Raw genomic sequence first — 21,088 nt, 5'->3', positions numbered from 1 at the left:
TGTAGAGCAAGGGAGATTCCTGTTCTGCAGGATTGTGATCCCTGAAAGTTAACTATTTATCGTTTTATGGAAGTCAGGGGTGCCTGAGGAATGCTACACATATGGAGGGGAGCAGGTGGAGAGGGGATGCAAGGTGCCAGCTTTTGCCCTGTCGTCAGCCAGCCTCCTGCTCCCTCATCATCACCTGCCACCAGCTCTCCGTCAGTCCTCTCCTCGCCTCTCCCTCTGCCTCCTCTCCCCTTGCCTCCTCCCTCCTCTCCTCTTCCTTCCCCACCCTCCCCTCTCCTCCCTTTTCCCCTCTTCCCTCTCCTCTCCTCTGAGTTTTCCCAAAGCCTGCCACAGGCCTGACAGCTTAGAGATCAGACATTAACGTGTGGAGGGTGGTCTTGTTACCACCAATGAATGGTGTCATTCTATGTGTCATGTGCACTGTTAAATATTCTTAGTGAAGTAAAATTAAGTATCTGGCACCAATTTTAGCAACATAACATGGCTCATTTAGTGAACTAATAAATGTGGAAGACAATACAATTTAATAAAGAGAATGTTACTCTGTGAGGCAAATACTTGGTTTCTTGTCTCCCTTCTTATCAGCGTCACCACTGTTTCGTATGCAAATTGTTTAACCCTTTTGGGCTTTGGTTTCTGTGACTACAAAGTGCGGGTCACGGTACTTCACCCAAGGAACCAGCAGGTTAGGCCAGACACCGTCCTAACTTTTTTTCCAACTTTAAAATTCTGTAATTGGTTGTTTTCTGAAGCTTTCTTCATTCTGTCACCCAGAAATGCTTTTTTCTAATGAAAAACTACATTTTCATCAGCTAGAAATCTTGGTACTGAAAAGAAAGTCACAGAACAAACACAGCAAACTAAATGTTCATGGGAGTCACAAGTTGAAAGTGGACAGTGAGTTAGTGGCTCTGAGTCTCTTGAATTCTAGAACAGAAGTTTTGAAAAATGTTTTAAAAACGAGACTTCTTTTCAAATGCATACTCACCATTTAAGATGTACAAACTCGAATCATCTTAGAAACTTTAATCATGTTCTTTTCTAACTCATTTAATTATGCCCATGTCACCCATCTATTTCTTCAAAGGAAGTACGTGCCAGTCAGTGATGTCCCCGCTATCTTCATGTGAATCGCTGTAGGCTTTGGAGGCTGAGCTGATGGGTTGATCCCCTTTAAACATGAACATGGTAGGGCGTTCTAGAAGTCCTACAACTTCTTCAGAATATGGAAGCTCTGCGGGTACTTGATATGCTCTAATTATCCCTCTGGGATGCCTCCCTCATGGGGTGCAGTCGTGCGTACTTGCAAGAGGCGAGGGATGGCCGGGCACAAGGAGGGCCCTCCTGGAGCCTGTGCTCTGCCCCGTGGGGCTGGGGCTTCTCAGGACTGTCTTGTGCAGCTCTTTGGAGGCATTTCCTCACAGGACATCTGCCATTTGTTCACTTAAACCAGGTTTAAAAAGTCAGAGACAGTTTTGAATGGGAGCAGAAATCTGAACGGTGGGTTTCACAAGCAGACATGCCTCTTCTGCCTCTTCTCCCGCATCACGGCGCAGTAACGCTGCGGCAGATGAAGCTGGCTCGATGCAGGCAGCCTGCTCCTGTCATAGTCGGTGTCCCCTCCAACACCTGGCCACACAGGGACTGCCACGCATTCTTTTGCCAGAGGGATAAACTCTTACAAATTTGGGTGACTGGAAACATCCGTGCAAAACCAAATGCAGTGTTTGAACGTAAGTGTAAATCTGTGATGTAGATTTTGTTCTGAAGACTCAGTGAAGCCATTGTCCTCTTTCGTTTGTGAGGTCACCTGAAGTTTTGATTACATGACTAGTTTGGGGACTTTAGTTACAGAAGAACGTTGTACCATTGGCAAATTTTCCCAGTGCAGTGACTACTGGCGTAGTTTTTTGACAGTTAACTAATCTCTAAATTGTTTCAATTATCTTGTTTTCCATAGTGAGAAATTTAATTAAAACAGAGTACAGATTGTGAAAAGGTTATTTATGAAAATGCATTTTAAATGTGAATTGAAAAGCCTAGGGACACCTTTTTATTTTAGATAAAAAGATGAAGGTTCTGTAATTTTTTACATTCATTTTACCGGAAGCAAGAGCCACATGCAATTTACTTGAAATGTCTATCAGGACCTTCATAAGTTGATCTCTTTCCTAAATTGTTGGAAAGATTGACCTATTTTGGAAACACAGAACTTTGAGAAATGATTTCAGATTTTAAATTTATGTATTTAGAGGTTTTTTGTTTGTTTGTTTTGTTTTTTTTCTTCTCTGTATTTTAAACAAACCAACCAGAAAAGCATTTTAAGAGCATGGAGAAGTCTGGAATGACAGTGTCTCTAGGGCATGGAGAACGCTTTTTGCCTCTGCAGTGAGGGCTTGTCTATTGAAGTAAGCGAGCGATGATGGCTGTATCTGAGCTACTGGGATGGAGGTCTCGTGTCCCTCAAGTGAATTAGGGCTGCGGCAGGGCGGGCCTTGAGAACCATGGGAATGGCCCTCTGCTCTAATGGATCCCCTACAAGAACCTGCCATCTTAGTTTGGTCATTTTCTTCATGCATTAACCGGCGTTCATGGAACTCCATCCCCGCGGCCAAGCGGATCAGGGTCTAGGAAGACACACTGTTGCTGTCCGCGTTGAACCCGCCCATGACCCTGTCTGCTTCAGGTGGTGGTTCTTTGTCATGTCTACGTGTAAACACCCTACTTAAGATACTTTCTTAGAACAATGTGATCATTCCCTTCACTTATATCATTATTTTTCTTACATTTCAAGTTGATGATAGATGCCATGGCTTTTTATCCATAGTGCCCAGCGTAGTAATCCATATTTGATTTCTTAATACAGCAAAGAAAACACACACACACATACAGAGTATTTCAGGAGGACCAATCAGGGAAGACTGCTGCTTGAGGGACCGTGGAAAGACTTCTGGAGACAGCAGACCGAACAGAGAAGGGCGCTAGCAGCATTCAGGCAGGCAGAGACCCACGGGAGGCGCCGGTGGATGTTGGGGCGGCCAGCAGAGGCGTGGCGGTGCCATCTTACTGATGAGGTTTATTATTATCTTTATTTTTATCCTTTTGCTTTCATCCAGTTCGTTGGCAGAGTGTGAGGGACGCGGAACCCTGAAAGATGTATTTCAGGGCTAAAGTACACTGTCGGGTTTGGTAACGCGCGGAAGGCCGCCTGGCCATCCAGATGTGTCCTCGGACTGTGGCCCTGTCCCGGGGAGCTGATTGTAGTATAGGGTCTGATCCTCTGTTTTATGTGGAAGAGCCCTGTATTTATCACCATAGTTAACAAGCCATAGTTACAAGCAAAGGCTGGAGTCAGACTGCCTAGATTCACATCTTTGCTGTGTCTTTAATTGCTGTGTCATTTGGGTGAATTTCTTATGTGCTCTATCCCTCAGTCCCTGCTTTTAAGTGGAAATATTAGTACTTATTTAACACATAGTGTTATGAAGATGAGACAAATTAACATATGGAAAGTATATAGGGGCACCCAGTGGCTCAGTGGGTTAAACAGCCAAAAAGATGGCTCTTAGTTTCCGCTCAGGTCATGATTTCCTGGTTGTGGGATGGAGCCTGGGTAGACATCCCCCCCCCACCCCGCCCCAGTCCAGCTCTCTCAGTGGGGCTGCCCTGCTCAGCAGGGAGCTGCGAGGGGAGTCTTTCTCCCTCTGCCCTTCTCCCCTGCTGATGCTCTTTTTCACTCTATCTCAAATAAATAAATCTTTGAAAAAATGTATTTAAAATAGTGCCTGGCACGTAAAAAGTAGTATAGAAGTCATTTGGGTTTTGGCTCAGAAATCTCAGTTCCTCAGTTTACCAAGTAGCTCTGTCTTTCATGCCAGAACCTTGCTAACTGTGTCCAGGACATGGATACAGCAGTCCCTCTTTAACTGCGGAGGGTTTGTCCCAGGTCCCCCGGGGCATGCCTGAAGCTGCAGATGCTATGCAATGATACAGTCACTGTTTTTTCCTGTTCACACACCCATGATAAAGCTTAATGTATGAATGAGGCCCATAGGAGATTAACAACAACAATAATAGAGTAGCTACTGCGATATACTGTAATGGAGGCTATGTGAATGTGGTCTCTCTTTCTCTCAAAATGTCTTACTGTGCTGTGCACCCTTCTTCTTGGGAGGATGTGGGGCTATAAAAGGTCCACGTGGCCAGATGGAGCAAGGGGAGTGACGCAGGCCTGTGACGGAGGGGGAGGCTACTGTTGGCCTTCTAACAAGGGGCCACAAGGAGGACCATCTGCTTCTGGCCTGTGGTGGACTGTAGGAAACCACAACCTCAGAAAGCGAAATCTTGGATAAGTGGGGATTACTGTTTACGATAAGAGTAATACCCAGTGCTGTTAATACCTACGAAAATAGTTAAAGATAATTTCCAGTTTTAAATGGAACGGGGTACAATAGGAGTTCTCCTCTGCTGTGTAACGATACAGATCGTATTTTCAGGCAGCGAGAAAGGAACCAGCTGCTGATCCTCCCCTGACGACAAGGACAGGTCTTGGGGCACAGTGCTGGGCAGAGCGGTAGTTACCCGGATTCCACTGATAGAAAGTTCACACTCACTTGAAGGAGGTTACTGCCGGGGGTAGGTAGTAACTGAGGACAGGTTTGGGGACAGCCTCGCAGCAGGGGGCGGGGGGTTCTGGTTCCTGATCCGAGTGTTGGTTACGTGCTGTGCGCACTCCCTGCACACTCACTAAGCAGCGCACTGGGGGTTTGTACCTTTTTACGCCTTGTTGTATACTTGGATAAATGGTTTTAAGATATGACCAATATGTGTCTGAAGAATGCTATACCAGACAGACCCAATGCTCTGTCCATCACACAACAGCACGACTTCCTGCAGGCGTATCTGCCCTTAGAGCAGGTGGTGACCCGAAGGTTCTCTGCCTCGAAGCTAAGCACGAAGCAGTCTTAGTGCTAACAGTGTAAACTCTGATCGTCTGGGGCTTCGGTTTCCTTGTGGAGGAAACTCTGTTGTGCAGTAGGTGTGCATTTCTGTGTTTCAGGAGGCACTTCTTCCTGGTGACGCTGGAGTCACTTGGTGCCTCCCTCCTGGCCAGCTGTCATTCTCCCAGGAGCTGTCTTCTCACTGGGAAGGGTGAGTGAATGAATCCACAGCTGTTGGTCATTCATTATGACCCACTGATGCAGAAAGGATTTACTGAATGCTTCCTCCTGCCGGGACTCCCGAGCACATGGTGGCCCGAAAGACAGGGAGACCCCATACGTGAGAGTCTGCTCCAGACCCTGCCGAGAGTGGCTGGGAGGGGTGAGACAGAAGCAACAAAGAAAACGTCTTTGGAGGTATAAGAGCTAGCAAAATACAAACAAAACAAATACTGGCTAGCCTCTTGACCAACGCCAAAGAGGTGAGCTCAGCATTTTTGAGCGCGCTTTCCCTTGGGCAGCCTTTCTCAACTGGGCTGCCTCATCTCTATCACGGGATGTAGCAAATGGTGCTAGGAAAGTACTGCCTTTCTAGATGCATGGGAAAGAAGTGAATTCACTTTGTACACAGTGGCCGTGGAGTATTGGGCTTTATTCTCTGGTAGAACCCTGCTTGGGAACCCCTGGAGGGCCTTTTGCCAGTTCCTGAAGAGGTTGCTGAGAAGGTAATGGAGGTTTAAAAAACCTGGAGTTTGAAAAGGTTTAAAAAAAAAAAAAAATTGGAATTTAAGGCCCCCCAGGTTTGGGTGCAGAGGGTTGATAACCCCGTAGGCTTTGCATTGGAGCTCAGAGAAGCACCTACACGGGAAGGCTGTTTGGAGGTCCCAGTCCCTCTGGGCTGGGCTAAGCTGGAATTGCTAATTCTCCTCTCCTCCCACTCAAAGCAAATATAAATTCTCTCCAGAGAAATATGTAACGTAGACTTTAAATTTTTTCTGTAATTTTTTATGTATAAATACAAGTTGAAGTCCCCATAATAATAAATGGAGGAAAAAAATAGAGATAGTAGATTCAGATATCAGATATAAACTTAAAAATAACTCTATGTTCTATATCATCTAGGAATTAAAAGATGAGATTGATGGTTTAAGCAGAGAACTGGAAAATATAGAAATACAGAAAGCAGATATTCTAGAACTGTAAAATGCAACAAGAAGAACTAAGTAAATGGTTTTTAGCAGATTAGATGCAGATAAAGGAAGAAACAATGTTGAAGAAGTCAATTCAAATGAAGCAGAAAGACAAATCTCAGACAACACAGAAACTCTAGCGAGGCCCAGCAGCTTCTGGTGGCCACCTCCCTCACATCAAGTCCTGCAGGTCCCAGATGACCTGGCTCCTGTCCTTGCTTTGGCTCACTCAACCTGGCTAACTCTACCTCAGGACCTTTGTGCTTGTCATTCATCCTGCCTGAAATCTACCCCCCACCCCCTTAAACAAATCTGCATAAGCAGCTCCTCACTCTCTTCACACTGGTACCAGAGTCCTTGCTTAAGGCTCCTCTGGCTGCCTCCCCCACCTCCCCTGTGCCATCATTGGGATGCTTGGATTTCTCTGTCTGCTGCCCCACCAGAATGTCAGCCCCCCAGGGACAAGGATGCATTTTGGTTTTGTTTGTTTGGTACTGTGTCCCCCGTGCTTGGAGAGATGCCTGGCAAGTAGTAGGCATTCAACAAATGCCCACCTCCTTTGGAAAGCAGAAAAATAGATGTAAAAATCTTCGGCATGATGTGCATAATGTGGCCTTAATGCAGTTAAGTAATTCCCCTTTCTTCCATCCTCATGGGATTTCTGGTTTAATTTGGTTTTAATATTCTGTATACAGTTTTCCCTTCCCTTGTTTGTGGAATTACTGGGTTAACCTCTTTGTTATCTAATTTTCCTTTATTGTGTTTTTGAACACCTTGTCAAATCCAAACAGATCTAATTGTGCCTGTTAGGTATGAGCTGAGAGGAGAGAAATCGTTCTGTGAATGACTGACGTAGCTCTGTTTTCCCAAGCTGGGTTCACTTGTGGAGAGGATCCCAGCTGGTCGTGGGCAGCTGCTGCTTCATCCAGAACCATGGCGGCGGCTGCATTTGCTGAATGGACACGCAGACATTGCAGTTTTAGACAAAGTTCTAAGAACTGATCACATTCTATAAAAGACAAATCTATGGATAGCTCTGCTGTTTCTCTGGCTTAAGAGTTTGAGAATGTTAAAAGGGATAGATCCTTAAATAAATCTACCTTTATTGGGCGAGTACTGTGTCAAGCAGGTTTCATATATACTTTCTGGTTAATCCATCTACAACCATTGGAAAGAACCAAAACACGGATCACGATTCCCGTTTGGCAAATTATAAAATTGAGGTTTGAGGGGGTTAGGTGATATTCCCAATGCTGCACAGTTAGAGCTGGAATTTGAACACAGCATCAGACTTCAAAGGCTGATAGGAAGAATTTGTATAGTCTAGAAGCTGTGTATAGTATATTCCTCCTAGCTGTAAACAATACCTAGGGATGTGATTTGATTATTGAATTAATGATATTTAAATGATTATGGAAAAGATTCTTATTTAGAATTATTATTAATATTGTGATTTTTGTCCTTAATTATAAATCAATTTAGTCATGTGATATGTTCATGGTCATTGGTAATACTTGACAAGGATATTATTACTCAGAACCCCAGGAAAATGTGTTTTTGAAAAGACTGTTTTTAGCTTAATGTTTATCTTATAAAGTCAAAATAATCATTATAAGGTTATAGATGTTTTATAATATTTTATTTATTTGAGCATGAGCACGAGTTGGGGGAGACAGAGGGAGAGGGAGAAGTGAGTCTCCGCTGAGCAGGGAGCCTGACGTGGGGCTCGATCCCCAGGATCGTGACCTGAGCCAAAGGCAGACACTTAACTGACTGAGCCACCCAGTCACCCCAAGACTATAGATTTTTATGTTTTAGTGCTGTATTATAAATTAAAACTTCTTGCATTTCAAAATGACCAGATATCACCCTAATTAAAGTGAGGTGTTATATAGGGTAATTGTTTCCTTTTAAAAGGACATAAAACTGAAATATTATTTTTGAAATCCAAGTCTTTTATAAATTCTTCTGTTTAAAATGGCCTTTCCCAGCTTAAATGTTATGCTTGATTTTACTTGTGACAGAAATAGAATTAAAAATAGGTCATGCTGTTTCCTTTATCTCGGAAAAATCTCTTTTCAAAGCAAGATTTCTTTGGTATTTTGACCATGTGTCGGTTGGAGTTTTCTAGGTCGGGAATGGCAAACAGAGAATCTCTACCTATGTGAGAACATGTTTCTCATATAGCTCTGGCATCTAGCAAGTGTCCAGGTCACCCTCTCAGTTAAATTCCACATAGACGTCTTCACTGTCAAAGATGAAAACTCGGAGGTGTAACCTGTTGAATCAGTAACTCTTTGTTAATAAGGCAAGACTTTATATCAATATACATTTATTTCTTGTCCATGTTTGCGGTTTTTAATAATGTTCTGACTTTCAGAAATAGCATACAGAGTTTTAAAAGGGAATTTTTGCTGAGGACAGGCAATGGAAGACCGGTAGGTAATGTTTGACAGAAGAATTCGGGTGAGGTCTCATTGCCAACATTTATCGTATTTTATAATAAATATCGCATTTGATTCTACAGTATCTCCTTAATGTGCATGCATCTTAAAGAAGTTTTTGGTCTACTTCCTGCCGCTTGGTCCATACTTAGTTTGCGTTGTCATTCATTTATTCAACAAGGTCACTGTGAGCCTCCAACATGGCAGATGTTGAGCATATGAGAAAAAGCAAGGCTTGGGTCTTACCCATGAGGACCTTGCAGACTCGGGGGGAAGAAGGGAGGCGGAGGGATAATTCCAGGTCCCTTGTATTAGCAAGTTACCGGTTATCGTGGAAGCACAAAGGAGGGTGTGAAATTTTAGCCTGAGGTCTTCTGGTGGAACACCTAGAAGGGGGTAGCAGAGGGGGCGGCGGGTGCAGAGCATTTACAGCATGAAACGGTGAAGCTTCTAGAGGTGCTGTGGCGCTGAGGCGAGCCCACGCGAGGCTTGGCAAGGTGTGCTTTATTTTGTAGAAAGAGGACGAGTGGGGAGTGGAGATTTGTAAGCAGGGAGGCAGCAAGCTCAGACCCACATTTTAGTGGCCACTTCTGGAGGAAGGTTTAGAGAAGGGAGCACTTCCAGGGAGATGAGTTAGAATATCGTACGAGTCCAGCTGAGACCTTCTGGGCGATTGTACCGTAGTCATCATGGGGATGCAGAGATGGCATGGAGATAGCTGAAGACTTCCTGCGGGGGAGATGGTGGGGGAGGGGAAAGCCCTAGGCACGGACTCTGCCCAGATGAAGGTGCCTTCAGAGAACTTTGTGGAGACAGGTGGATTCTCAGCGTTTTAACAGACATGTATATCTCCTGTGCCATCCCACTCACAGGTACAGGACCCTGTTTTATAAGTGTGGCAAAGGAGATAAAACATCTTTGCACTGCATTTGAATAAAGTCAGGGAACTCTCTTAAGCTTCCTTCTGAGGGAATTCAGTAGGTTCTTGGAATAAGCAAGTTCATAAGGCCCATGCTCAGGGCAGGACACAGGACCAGCCGGGGGTGCATCTGCATGCTTTTTCCTCTGCAGGCACTCGGTCCAGCAATCGAATGAGCATTGATGTATCGAGCCGCCCTTCCTAGGCTCCAGGCACTCTTCCTGCTCTGTGTAAAAGAGTAAACAAGACACGATCTGTGTTGGTAACAGTGGGGGAGGCCAAGGCCCACTCCTTCCCACCCAGGAATGGAGATGTACGTATCTGCTCAGTCGCTGCATCACACGGCGTCTTGGGACTGAGCAGATACAGCAGGAGAGGAGAGTCCTTTGAGCCTCACAGTGAAAAATTCCCTTGGCAGAGGGTGGGGATGCAGAGGCTTGTTGGGAGCAGCTCAGGACGGACGGCAAAAAATGAGGCTGACATGTTGACTAGGCCATGTCACAAAGGGGAATGTTCTCTTGGAGAAAATACAGAAATGTGGGAAATTACCTGAAGATTTCAAGTGTAAAGAAAATCGTTCAACACGTCTGTGCACTGCCAACAGGGACATAGATGTCCCCACACCAGGTTCTGAAAGGCTTTTTAGAGTAGACTCTCAGCTTAGTGGTGTGATTGACCCGAGTCTGTGATGCCCCGTCTCTACTAGATTTATGATTTCTACCCAATTACATGTTAACCTGTAACAAATAATGTATTCACTGTTTGTTAAAATCCCTGATCTGGCCTCAGAAAAATCCAACGAGGAATTTCTTAGTATCAAATTAAATAAATAAGAAAACCAGCAAGCAGTAGTTGGAAACACTAAGAGCACTCAAAAAAAAGAAACCAAAAGAGAGAGCGCACTGCTGATGCCCAGATTGGTTCTCAGACAAAGAAACCTAATGCTGAAGGGCTCTCACTCACTCTGCCTGCCGCCCTTCCTCATGTAACGATCTTGAATCCTTTCTGATTAAATCCCCGATTGTCTACCAGTGACTTCCTCTCCTGCCTTGCAGTAAGATGGCCGATGATCAACAAGAACCCCTCTACTCCTTCCTAGAAACTCACAAACGTATTTGCACCTACACTCAGCTTTTCTTCTCTTCAGTCACGTTGTTCTTCACGCTTCCCTGTATTATTCAAGTGTCGTCCACCGAACAGACCATTTTTGTCATGGGAGGAGCTCTGCCCCCCATGGCCAAATCCATCTGTGAAATCATCATCAAAGAAATTATGTGAGAATTGCAATTTTAATCCTTTAAAATCTTCAGTGTAAAAACATGGAAGTCAATAATTCAGTGACCTAAACAATTTGAAAATGCAAGTACATTTCTAGCCTTGTAATATCTGACACAATAATTGAACAAGGAATGAATGACATAACTGTAGGGTTAAAATAGTATAGCACCGAACATTTTAGTTATTTAGAACATTTAGTATAGCACTGAACATTTAGTATAGCACTGAAAGTTCCACTTATTCACAATCTTGATCCTTTAAATAAACAGAGCCGTGGAATTCTTCACTTGGTGAAGCCATACTCTTCAGGTTCCTAACACATTCCTGGAGAACCCTGAGCTCCTCATTGCCACACTGTGCAGTGCCATGACCTAATGACCAGTCCAGCCCTCCAGATTCACCCTCATCTTCTGTGTCCGCACCCTGTTTCCTGTGTTCCTAAGCCACAGGGTGGATCATGTCACTCAGAACTCAAATCTGTGCTGTGGTTTATGGGTTTCTCAGTTTCATTGCTCTCTGCTCTTTACAGGGTGCCCCCAGCAAGCTGCTGGTTTTCCTGGATGTGAGGGTTCTCAGATTTCTGTACCTCTGCTGTTTGTCCCCTGCTGTTCATTCTGCCTGGTTTTTATTTTTAATGATTTCAACAGCTGCTTTTGCTTTTCTCGGCTTTTGTAACAGAGTGCTAGCATTGGCACTGTAGGGTCATTGTCTCCATTCCCGTTCCCCTTTGGGCAACTTTGTGCCACCTCAGTGCTCACATTTGCCACAGCACCTGACCTGCGGTGTTATCATTACCTCTTTAGGGGTCCGTTGTCTCCCTCGCACCACACCAGAGTAGACAGTGACACTCCTGTTCCATTCGTCATGTCTAACTGAATGCCAGGAACAGGGTAGGAGGCAAGTGGAAGGGCTTTGGTTTGTTCTTGCTGTTTTTTAACTTAATATTACTCTTCCTATTAGGAACACCAGGTTCTTTTAATTTATGAACTCACCAGGATTATCAGTAATACCTGCATTTATAGGACCTACTGCGTTATTAAAATCCCATCAGTTTTGTTGTTGTTGTATTCTTTGCCTATATCTTGTCCGATAGCTCTCTCCTTGTACTGGTCGTTGGAAGATCACCAAATGAGTAATCTGCCTTTTGCGACTGTGAGGAACACTGTGGTTTATATATTGTGTGCTAAGTGTATTCTTCACTTTTAATTTTCCTCTGCCCCTATTTATTGAGTTTTCATTTTATATTTTATTCTGTCTTGTGCCCAAAGTACTAGACATGCAGCTCTTCAATAAATACTAAGTTCCTCCTTTGTGAAAAAACATCTAAAAGAAAAATAGGTGATCTTGTGCAGAATGTTTGAGCCTCCTTCCTACAGAGAGAGTACTGCCTCTTAGTGTTGATGTTTGTTATACAAAATGGAAATCATTATAATTCTTTAGATATTTGTGATTGCCAAAGCCAAGTAAATTGAGGTCTAATATTTAATAGATGCTTTTTAAGAGAGAATAAGTTATTCTCTAAGTTATTTGGCTCATACCCTTGCACGCAGTGGCTTCTGATGTTCTGTATCTGTATCTGTTAGCTGTGTTGTTTGAGAAATTTAGGAGAGAGGTCTTTATGGGTAATGCTTTAATATAATAATTAATTATATAAGCTGTCCTTCATAAAGTTCTTAATACATGTTGTGCGCTTTTGCTGTAATCTGTACATATGTGTATATATATAATTTCTCATGCCTTCAGAATATTTAAGGGATTCACAATTTACAGGTAAAGAAACAGATTTCGATATGGGAATGAGCCTGCCTAAAATCATTGATGGTAACTTATGGAAGCTCATCTAATTCCAGATCCTTTCTCTCACCCCTTGACTACATTTCTCTACTTTAAGAGATCTGGTGGTAATCACTAAACTGATTAATACTGGAAAGACCAATGTTCCAAAATAGGTGTTTTTTTCAGGCTCATTTAAATATTAAGTATATAGCAAATAATCCAAGGTCACTGTATAATTGACTAATACCAGAAACTTGGTGATCAGTTTCAGGGTAAGATTCATACGTTCATGGACATAAATGTCATTGTAATATATCTAATTTGATTTTATAAAATGGTCATTTCACTGGACCTTCTTGACTTCCACAGTGCTTTTCAAATAACCACAGTGTGCTTGTTTTTAAATCTGCAGAATGTCCTCAGTTTGAAGCCTGTCTCCAGTAGCACTAGGAGGATGGCTTTTGCTCTTGTTGTTGTTATTGTTGAGTTGTAAGAGTTCTTTTTATTTTCCGAATATGAGACCATTATCAGATATGTGATTTGGAAATATTTTCTCCCATCCTGTGGACAGTCTTTTCACTGTCTTTCTAATGTCATTTGATACATATGTTTTTTTTTTGGTGAAGTTTATTTTTGTCTATATTTCATTGGCCGTTTGTGCTTTTGCTGGCATATCTAAGAAACTCATAACTGTTTGAAAATTACAATGATTTACACCTATGATGTCTTCTAAGAGTTGTATAATTTAGCTTGTATACTTAGATGTATGATGCATTTTGTATTTGTTTTTGTATACGGTGTGAGGTAACAGGACAGCTTTATTCTTTTGTGTGTGGGTATCCAGTTTTTCCCATACCATATACTGAGAAGACTGTTCTATTCACCATTGAGTTGTCTTGGCAGTCTGTTGCTAGTGAGTTGACCATAGCTGTAAGGGTTTATTTCTATACGCTTGGTTCTGTTCTGTTGATCTGCATCTCTACCAGTACCTCACTGTTTTGATTACTTAGCTTTGTAGTGAATTTTGAATTGGGAGAATGTATGATCTAACATGGGGAATGTCCCATGTGTATTGAGAAGAATGTGTATTTCACCCTCACTGGGCTGACTGTTCTATATCTGTCTGTTAGGTATACTTAGATTATATTGTTCAAATCTTCTATTTCTTTTTTGATCTTTTTTTTTAATGTTCTTTTTATTATTGAAGTGCGATGTTGAAGTTCCCAGCTATTGTTGTTGGATTATCTTTTTCTTCCTAAAATTTTGTCAGTTTTTGCCTCATATATTTTGAGCTCTATTGTTTTATACACACACACACATATATAATAAAAATGTATGTGTGTGTGTGTGTGTATATATACACACACATATATAAATAAATATATATAAATATATAAACATATGTAAAAATATATGCTTGTATATATGTATATATATTTATATATTTTATAGGTGTGTGTATATATATACACACACATTTATATATATATATATACACACACATGCATACATTTATATAATTACCATCTTGATAGACTGACTCTTCTATCATTATAAGTAAATGTGCTTTTTTATTCTGGTAACAATTCTTATCTTAAAATCTATTTTTCCTGTTATTAGTGCAGCTATGGTAGTCCTCTTTTGATTCATATTTCCATGGTGTATCTTCTTCCATCTTTTTTTTTTCAATGTATTTTTTATCTTTGAATCTAAAGTGTATCTCTTGTAGACAGCAAGTGGTTGGATCTCATAAACATTGATGCCAATTTCTGTTATTTAATCCATTTACATTTAGTGTAATTACTGATAAAGTTGGTTTTATATCTGCCATTTTGCTATTTTTTCCCTGTGTCTTAGGTCTTTTTTGTACCTTACTATCTCTTTCTGTTGTTAGATTTTTTAATTTGATCACTTTAACTGCATTGTCATTTTTTTTCTGTTTTTTTTTTAAAGATTTTTATTTATTTATTTATTTGACAGAGATCACAAGTAGGCAGAGAGGAAGGCAGAGAGAGAGGAGGAAGCAGGCTCCCCACTGAGCAGAGAACCAGACAGGGGGCTCGATCCCAGGACCCGGAATCAGGACCCAAGATGAAGACAGGGGCTTTTACCCACAAAACCACCCAGGCGCCCCTTCTTGGATTTTTTTTTTTTTTTTTAAGATTTTATTGATTTATTTTTAGAGAGAGTGCACATGTATGTGTAGGCGAGAAGGGGCAAAGGGGAAGGGAGAGGGAGAGAGAATCTCAGGCAGAGCCTCATGCAGGCTCAGTCTCATAGCACCGAGATCATGACCCAAAATGAAACCAAGAGTCAGATGCTGAGTCAACTGAGCTACCCGTGCCCCTCTCTTTTCTTGTTTCTTATTTTATTAGTCTGCCCTGGAGAGTACAATTTGCTTTTTAACTTATGTCAATCTTTTTCAAAATTATACCAACTTTATTTTAACAGTACACAAAAGCTTTGCTCCTCTTTGGCTATGTTCTTACCTGCCCACTCTTGTGTTGTTACTGTCATATAAGTTGCAGCTTCATACATTGTGTGCCCATCAACACAGAATTGTAGTTAGTTCTTCATCCAGTTGTTTTTTAAATCAAACAAGAGAAAAAAGGAATTGCAACAAAAACACATTTATAGTTTAGTATTTCTTTAAGTAGCTACCTGTATCAGTGTTACTTGTATTTTTTTCATGTGAATTCAAGTTACTTTTTAATGACCTTTCACTTTACCTTAAGGACTCCTTTTACTATTTTGTGTAGAATGTATCTCCTGTTGATGAATTCTCTGTTTTTATTTCCTGAGAATACATTAATTTTTCTATTTTTGAAGGATAGTTTTGCTGGTTATAGAATTCTTAGTTGACAATCTTTTTCTTTTAGTACTTGGAATGTACACTCCCATCATCTTCTGGCCTCCTTGGTCTTTCTTGAGAAATCAGCTTTTGATCTTATTATGAATGTCTTTCACATGATAAGTGACTTCTCCCTTGCTGTTTTAAGATCCTCTCTTTGTCTTTTAACATTCTGATGATGATGTACGTAGGCATGGGTCTCTTTGAGCTTACCCTACTTGGAATTTTATGAGCTTCTTGCTAGATTGGTAGATTAAAGTTTTTCATCAAATTTGGGAAGTTTTTAGCCATTATTTTTCTATATAATCTTTTTCTCCTTACTTTCCTCTCCTTCTGGGTACCACATTATGCATACATTCATGTTTGATGGTACCCTACATGTCTCTGAGACCTTGTTTCCTTATCTTTTTGTATTTTCTTCCTCATACTGGATAATTTCAATTGATTTACCTTCAGGTTCGCTTATTCTCTCTTCTGCCTAGTTATATCTGCTGTTGAACCTCGCTGGTGATTTTTCCATTTCACTTTTTGTACTTTACAACTCAAAAATTTCTTTAGATTCCTTATTATTTTCTATATCTATATTAATACTCTGTATTTTGTGAGGCATTGTTCTCATACTTCAGTTCTTTAGACACAGAGTATCCTTTAGTTTCTTGAATATATTTCAAGTAACTTATTTGTCTTTGTCTGGTAAGTCCAGTGTCTCAGCTTCCTCAGGGACAGTTTCTGTTGATTACTTTTTTCTTCTGTGTGAACCATACCTTCATGTTTCTTTGCATATCACCTAATTTCTTTTTAAAACTAGAGATTTAGGGGTTCCTGGGTGGCTCAGTTGGTTAAATGTCTGCCTTCAGCTCAGGTCATGATTCCATGGTGCTGGGATCAAGTTCCACATCAGGCTCCCTGCTTAGTGGGGAGTCTGCTTCTCTCTCTCTCTCAAATAAATAAATAAGATCCAGAATAAAAAATAAAAGTAGATATGTAACTTAATGTGCCAACTGTGGAAACTAAATGCTCCTTCTTCCAGTGTTTTTTGTTTTCCTTTTTTATTTAATGACTTTTCCAAGCTAATATTGTGAGATTTATTATGTGTTGTTACTGAAGTGTCTCCTGTTACCTTAGTGGTCAGCTAATGATTGGACAGAGATTTTAATGAATGCCTGGAAACTAAGTCCCTAACATGTTGTAACAAGTCGTTAAGACTCAGCCAGTTGATTTACAACTAACTCCTTCCTTGGCTTTGCCTTTCTTTCTTGTGCTGAACCTGCAGATCCCTGAAGAGGAGAGCTCAGGACCTTCCCAGGTCTTTCCTGGGCTTCTACATGGTACTCTGTAGACATGTAATCTTCTAGATTGCCAGGAGTGTGTCAGAACTATTCAAAGGGCAAATGGATATCTTGTCCTCCCACTTCTCTTGCTGGCTTTTGATTAGACTGCTGTTTGTTCCACTACCTCAAGCAGCTAAAATCTTATATAATTGCCTCTAATTATTTTCTTTGAATACCCCCAGGGAAAAGGCATTTTGCACTGGATGAGCTCCAAGTCAGGTCAAATACAATACTCTTGAAATGAGGTTTTGAAGAACCTCACCCTTTTCTACTTCCTCCAGTGGTCCCCAGATTGCTGGTGTCCACTGTGGTTACAGCTGTTGGTTTTCAAGGCTCCTGCAGAGCTGGGAATGGTGGTTTGGAAAGGGACTCATTAAAACATCACAGAGCTCACTGCTTATACCAAGATTCAGCCAAGTTTTTAGAATAAATGCTCCTTAGATCTCTGCAAAGCTTTTGTTAATTTTCAGACTTTTGAAATTGTGGATTCTGAGAATTTTCCCAGTTTCTTTTGGCTTTTGTAGAGAAAATTTTTGGAGGTTTTTACTCATCATTTTCACTGATGTCACGCTTACATTTTTCTTTGTACCATACCAGATATATATTGAAATGTTAGCTGAATTAATAAAGAGTTACTAAAAGCAGAGTGTTTGTTTTTTTTTCCAGAAACTTTTCTGACCTTTTATTATACTTCTCCTGTTTTATTTTAGGACTATGATGATGGATATGGCACTGCTTATGACGAACAGAGTTATGATTCCTATGATAACAGCTATAGCACCCCTGCCCAAAGGTAAGAGTCGATCTCTGATTAGACGCCCATTAACAGACACTTTTCTCTGTCCACATATGTACATTGTGGGAAAGGTGGATGATCGGACAGCAAGGGTACCATGACTTGGCTTGCTTTGTTTCTTGTTTGTTTTAATTGGAGAAGCACTCTCTATCCTACCAACTAGCATGTTTACTCCTCCCAAATTTATCATAGTGCTAAAGCAATAGGCTTGACAAATAAAAATGGGAATTTTTTTTACTCTAAAAATTTAACTTAGGTGTTCGGTATATTCTGAGGAGGAAGAGTGTCTACAAAGTCTGTGGCTGTGCAAGTCCTAAGGCTTAAAACCACATCAGCAATGTGTAAATATCCTACATTGTCAGTGCCTGTGGTGGAAAGACCCAGAAGTTTTGTTTGGCATTCACATAACGTTTCTGTTTCTTAGCAGCAGTGATCCTATTTTCTAACAACTTCAGATTCCTATTTGTGAATAATGAGGTAGCTCCAATTCATTTTCTAAAGAGGTATTTACCGAGAAATAAGTAAGTGTTATCCGAGGCAAAACAGAGCTTTATAGTTACCTCTTGTGATATAATATACCTTGATGTTCATTGATATATAAAATCAGTTTATTCCTATTCAGAATGTTTTCTTAAATGCCTAGAAACCTTTTGGTTTTTGTTTAAAATTCTAAGTGGAGTACAAAAATTGACATGTATACAAAATACTGGCTTTATGAAACATGAAAAAATAAGGACTATGTGGTTGTTTCAATGAAGTCATATAGTGCCGGACAACTTTGAACAGGTTGGTCCTGTTATTCCTGAGCTCTGGCACTGAGGCTGACATGGATAGGAATTTCTTTCTTCTTTTTGGCTCATGTCAGATTTTTTTTCTCATATAACTTATAACGGTTAAGAGCCTTCAAACCTGCAGTCTCCACTGGTCTTTTTGAGTAGGGGCCTGGTGCACTGTACCCGTGTCCTTGAGAGGGTTGGCACAGCCTGGGGGACTGGCACTGGTGGGTGCTGACCAAGACTTTACATATGGTACCTCCTGTTAGTGTCCCAGCAACTGTATCAAGCGTGTGGCCCTGTTCCCACGTAGAGAGGAAGGATTGAGTAATGTGCCAGAAGTCCCAGGTGGAGTGTAAGCCTTTTCTCACATGTCTCATTTAATCTGCATGGTAACAGCAGGGGTTACTGTATCTGTTTTACAGATGATGAAATGAGGGCTCAGAGGAGTCACTGACCAATCCACAATGTGAGCCCAGACTTATAAACCGCATCGCCTTTCCACTTTAAGCCGTGATAATGGTCACGATGAGGATGGTGACATTATTAATATGGCGGGTCACAGACATTCACTGCTTCCGTCGTTTCTTCACCCACATGTATCGAATGTCCATGTGTGTTGGGCTCTGTGCCCGAGGCTTGGAATACAAAGGTTATTGAGACAGAGACCGTTTCTTTGAAAAGCTCACAGTCTAGAAGGAAACAACAACAACAAAACACTCAAGAGCAGTGTAATGTGACCGTCATTACGAGAGGTCTGAGGGGAAATTCAGTATTTCCGGAAGTAGACAGCGCTAATGTCTGCTTGAGAACACTGAGGACATTTCACTGCGAAAGGGGAAGTGGGAGGGAGAGTCACTGGGGTCCCAGCAGGGAAGGGCATTTCACAGAGCTGGAATAGCAGGGCCGGGGCTTGGCAGCGTAAGTGGCATCTGGAGCGGCCCTGGCTCTGCGGGAGGCGATGAGGTGGGAGCCCGCGACTCCCTGCAGGGGGCTGGGGCCCCGCGCTGCCGGCGGCGAGCAGGGGGGAGCCCGTAGAGTTACACGCTGGGACGGTGCTTTTCGACTTGGATTCACTGTCATTCCGTGGCAGCGGAGGGGCTGGACTGACAGGTGGTGAGCCGAGAGGCAGGGACCAATTAAGAGGCTGGTGCGTTATAAGGCCTTTCAATGTCATGGAAGACTCACGTAAAGAGACATCTTGCTTGACAGCCAGTCTGCCTTCTTTGAAGTGATCTTTTCAGTGTTGCAACTCATCACACCTGAAGGAGGACAGAGAATTGTGTGTGGATCGCCCACACTGACAAATGTAGAAGCCATTCTTTGTTAGGTAATCGGAGTATTCATTTAATCCTCATGACCTGCGACATAGACGTGAGCCCTTTTATAGGAGAAGGAGACTGTGATTTCCAGGAACGAGGGGACTTCCCTGGGATCACACAGCTTACAACAGAGGAGTGGGCTTTCCCCCGGGGTCCGCGGCCACGCGCGTCCTCCCGCAGCGTCGCAGGCCCCACGGGACAGCTCCGTCCGATAAACCCAACGGAAGCAGCTGTACTGTGGGGTGGGATGGAAAGATGGTTTCAAGCACTGTAGGAGTTTGTAGGAGTCTGTAGGAGTCAGCGTAACAAATTTCCACACTCCGGGCGGCTTAAGCAACAGAATTTTATTTCCTCATGGTTAGAGAGGCTGGAAGCCCAAGGTCCGGGTGTTGGGGGATTTGGTGTTTCCTGAGGCTGCTTCCTTCAGCTCGCAGACGGCCACCTCCTCGCTGTGGCCTTGCATGGTCCTTCCCTGTGCACATGCATCCCTGATGTGTCTGTGTGAGTCCACATTTCTTCTCCTCTGATGGTGCTGGTCACATTGGATTAGGACCCACAAAGGGCCTCATTTTAACTGAATCACCTCTTCGAGGGCCTTGTCTCTGATGCCAGTGCCATTCGGAGGTACTGGGCTGGGGGCTTCAGCATGTGCTTCGGGCGGGGGACACGGTCCGGCCCATAACAGGCACATATGTTGACAGTGCTTTAAGCACCACAGTCTGTGTGTCAGAATTAGATTAGTGAACTTTCAGAGCCTCCCTAGGATCAGATAGTGCGTATTCACAAGGAAATCACCACGACCACTGTCTTAAGCTGTTGAGCCTTTCCTCTGCGCCTGGTCCTGTCCGTCCTCTCTCCCCTCTCAGCACGCCCTAAAATATTGCTCATACAACTCATGTCATCCCCTCGCATACAGGTACAGAGAGGTGAAGTGACTCACCCACACTCCGAAGCCCAAGCTGTGGTCCAGACCCAGCCTGGCCCCACAGCATCCTCTTTGTCCTGTGTCCCCTTGCCTCCATTCTCCCCTTGTCATGGCTTAGATTTCAGCAGGGGGAATTCCTATGAGTATTTCCCATATACAGTATTCAGTAATCGAATACTTCATGGGGCTTTAGAATCCCATAGGAATCAGGCCTCCATCTGAACTGGAGGTGTTTCCCTATCAGATTGGACTACCTTAATCACACCTAAAATTTCATTTATGCTGTATATTAATGTTGTACGCCAGGACTCATGAAATGAAGGATCTTATTTTTCCAGTTTTACATTCGATCCTTTCAGCAAATAGCATTCAGTGCCACTGCTCTCAGGGAGCACACAGCCTTAATGTTCACTAACAGGCGACACTGGGAAACACCCGATGACCTGTAGTATGCGGTTCCTTGGATCTGACTCTTCAGGATCTGTAAAATTAATTTCGTACTTCAGTAATTCTCTCAATCAGAATTTGAAAGCC

General features: G+C 42.3%; 1 protein-coding gene across 3 annotated transcripts in view; it reads left to right on the top strand.

Annotated features, from left to right (window-relative positions):
• KHDRBS3 (KH RNA binding domain containing, signal transduction associated 3) overlaps window positions 1-21,088 on the top strand; it is a 185,986-nt gene that overhangs the window by 123,725 nt on the left and 41,173 nt on the right. For all 3 annotated transcript variants that reach the window (XM_044244904.1, XM_044244903.1, XM_044244905.1), the window contains exon 7: window positions 17,449-17,531. In XM_044244904.1, the coding sequence (XP_044100839.1) occupies window positions 17,449-17,531 (83 nt within the window). The remainder of the gene's footprint in view (window positions 1-17,448; window positions 17,532-21,088) is intronic.

The sequence above is a fragment of the Neovison vison genome, chromosome 4 (assembly GCF_020171115.1).
Source record: "Neovison vison isolate M4711 chromosome 4, ASM_NN_V1, whole genome shotgun sequence".
NCBI classification, from domain to species: Eukaryota; Metazoa; Chordata; class Mammalia; order Carnivora; family Mustelidae; genus Neogale; species Neogale vison.
The sequence above is the reverse complement of the archived record's forward strand: the minus strand, read 5'-3'. Positions and strand labels throughout refer to the sequence as shown.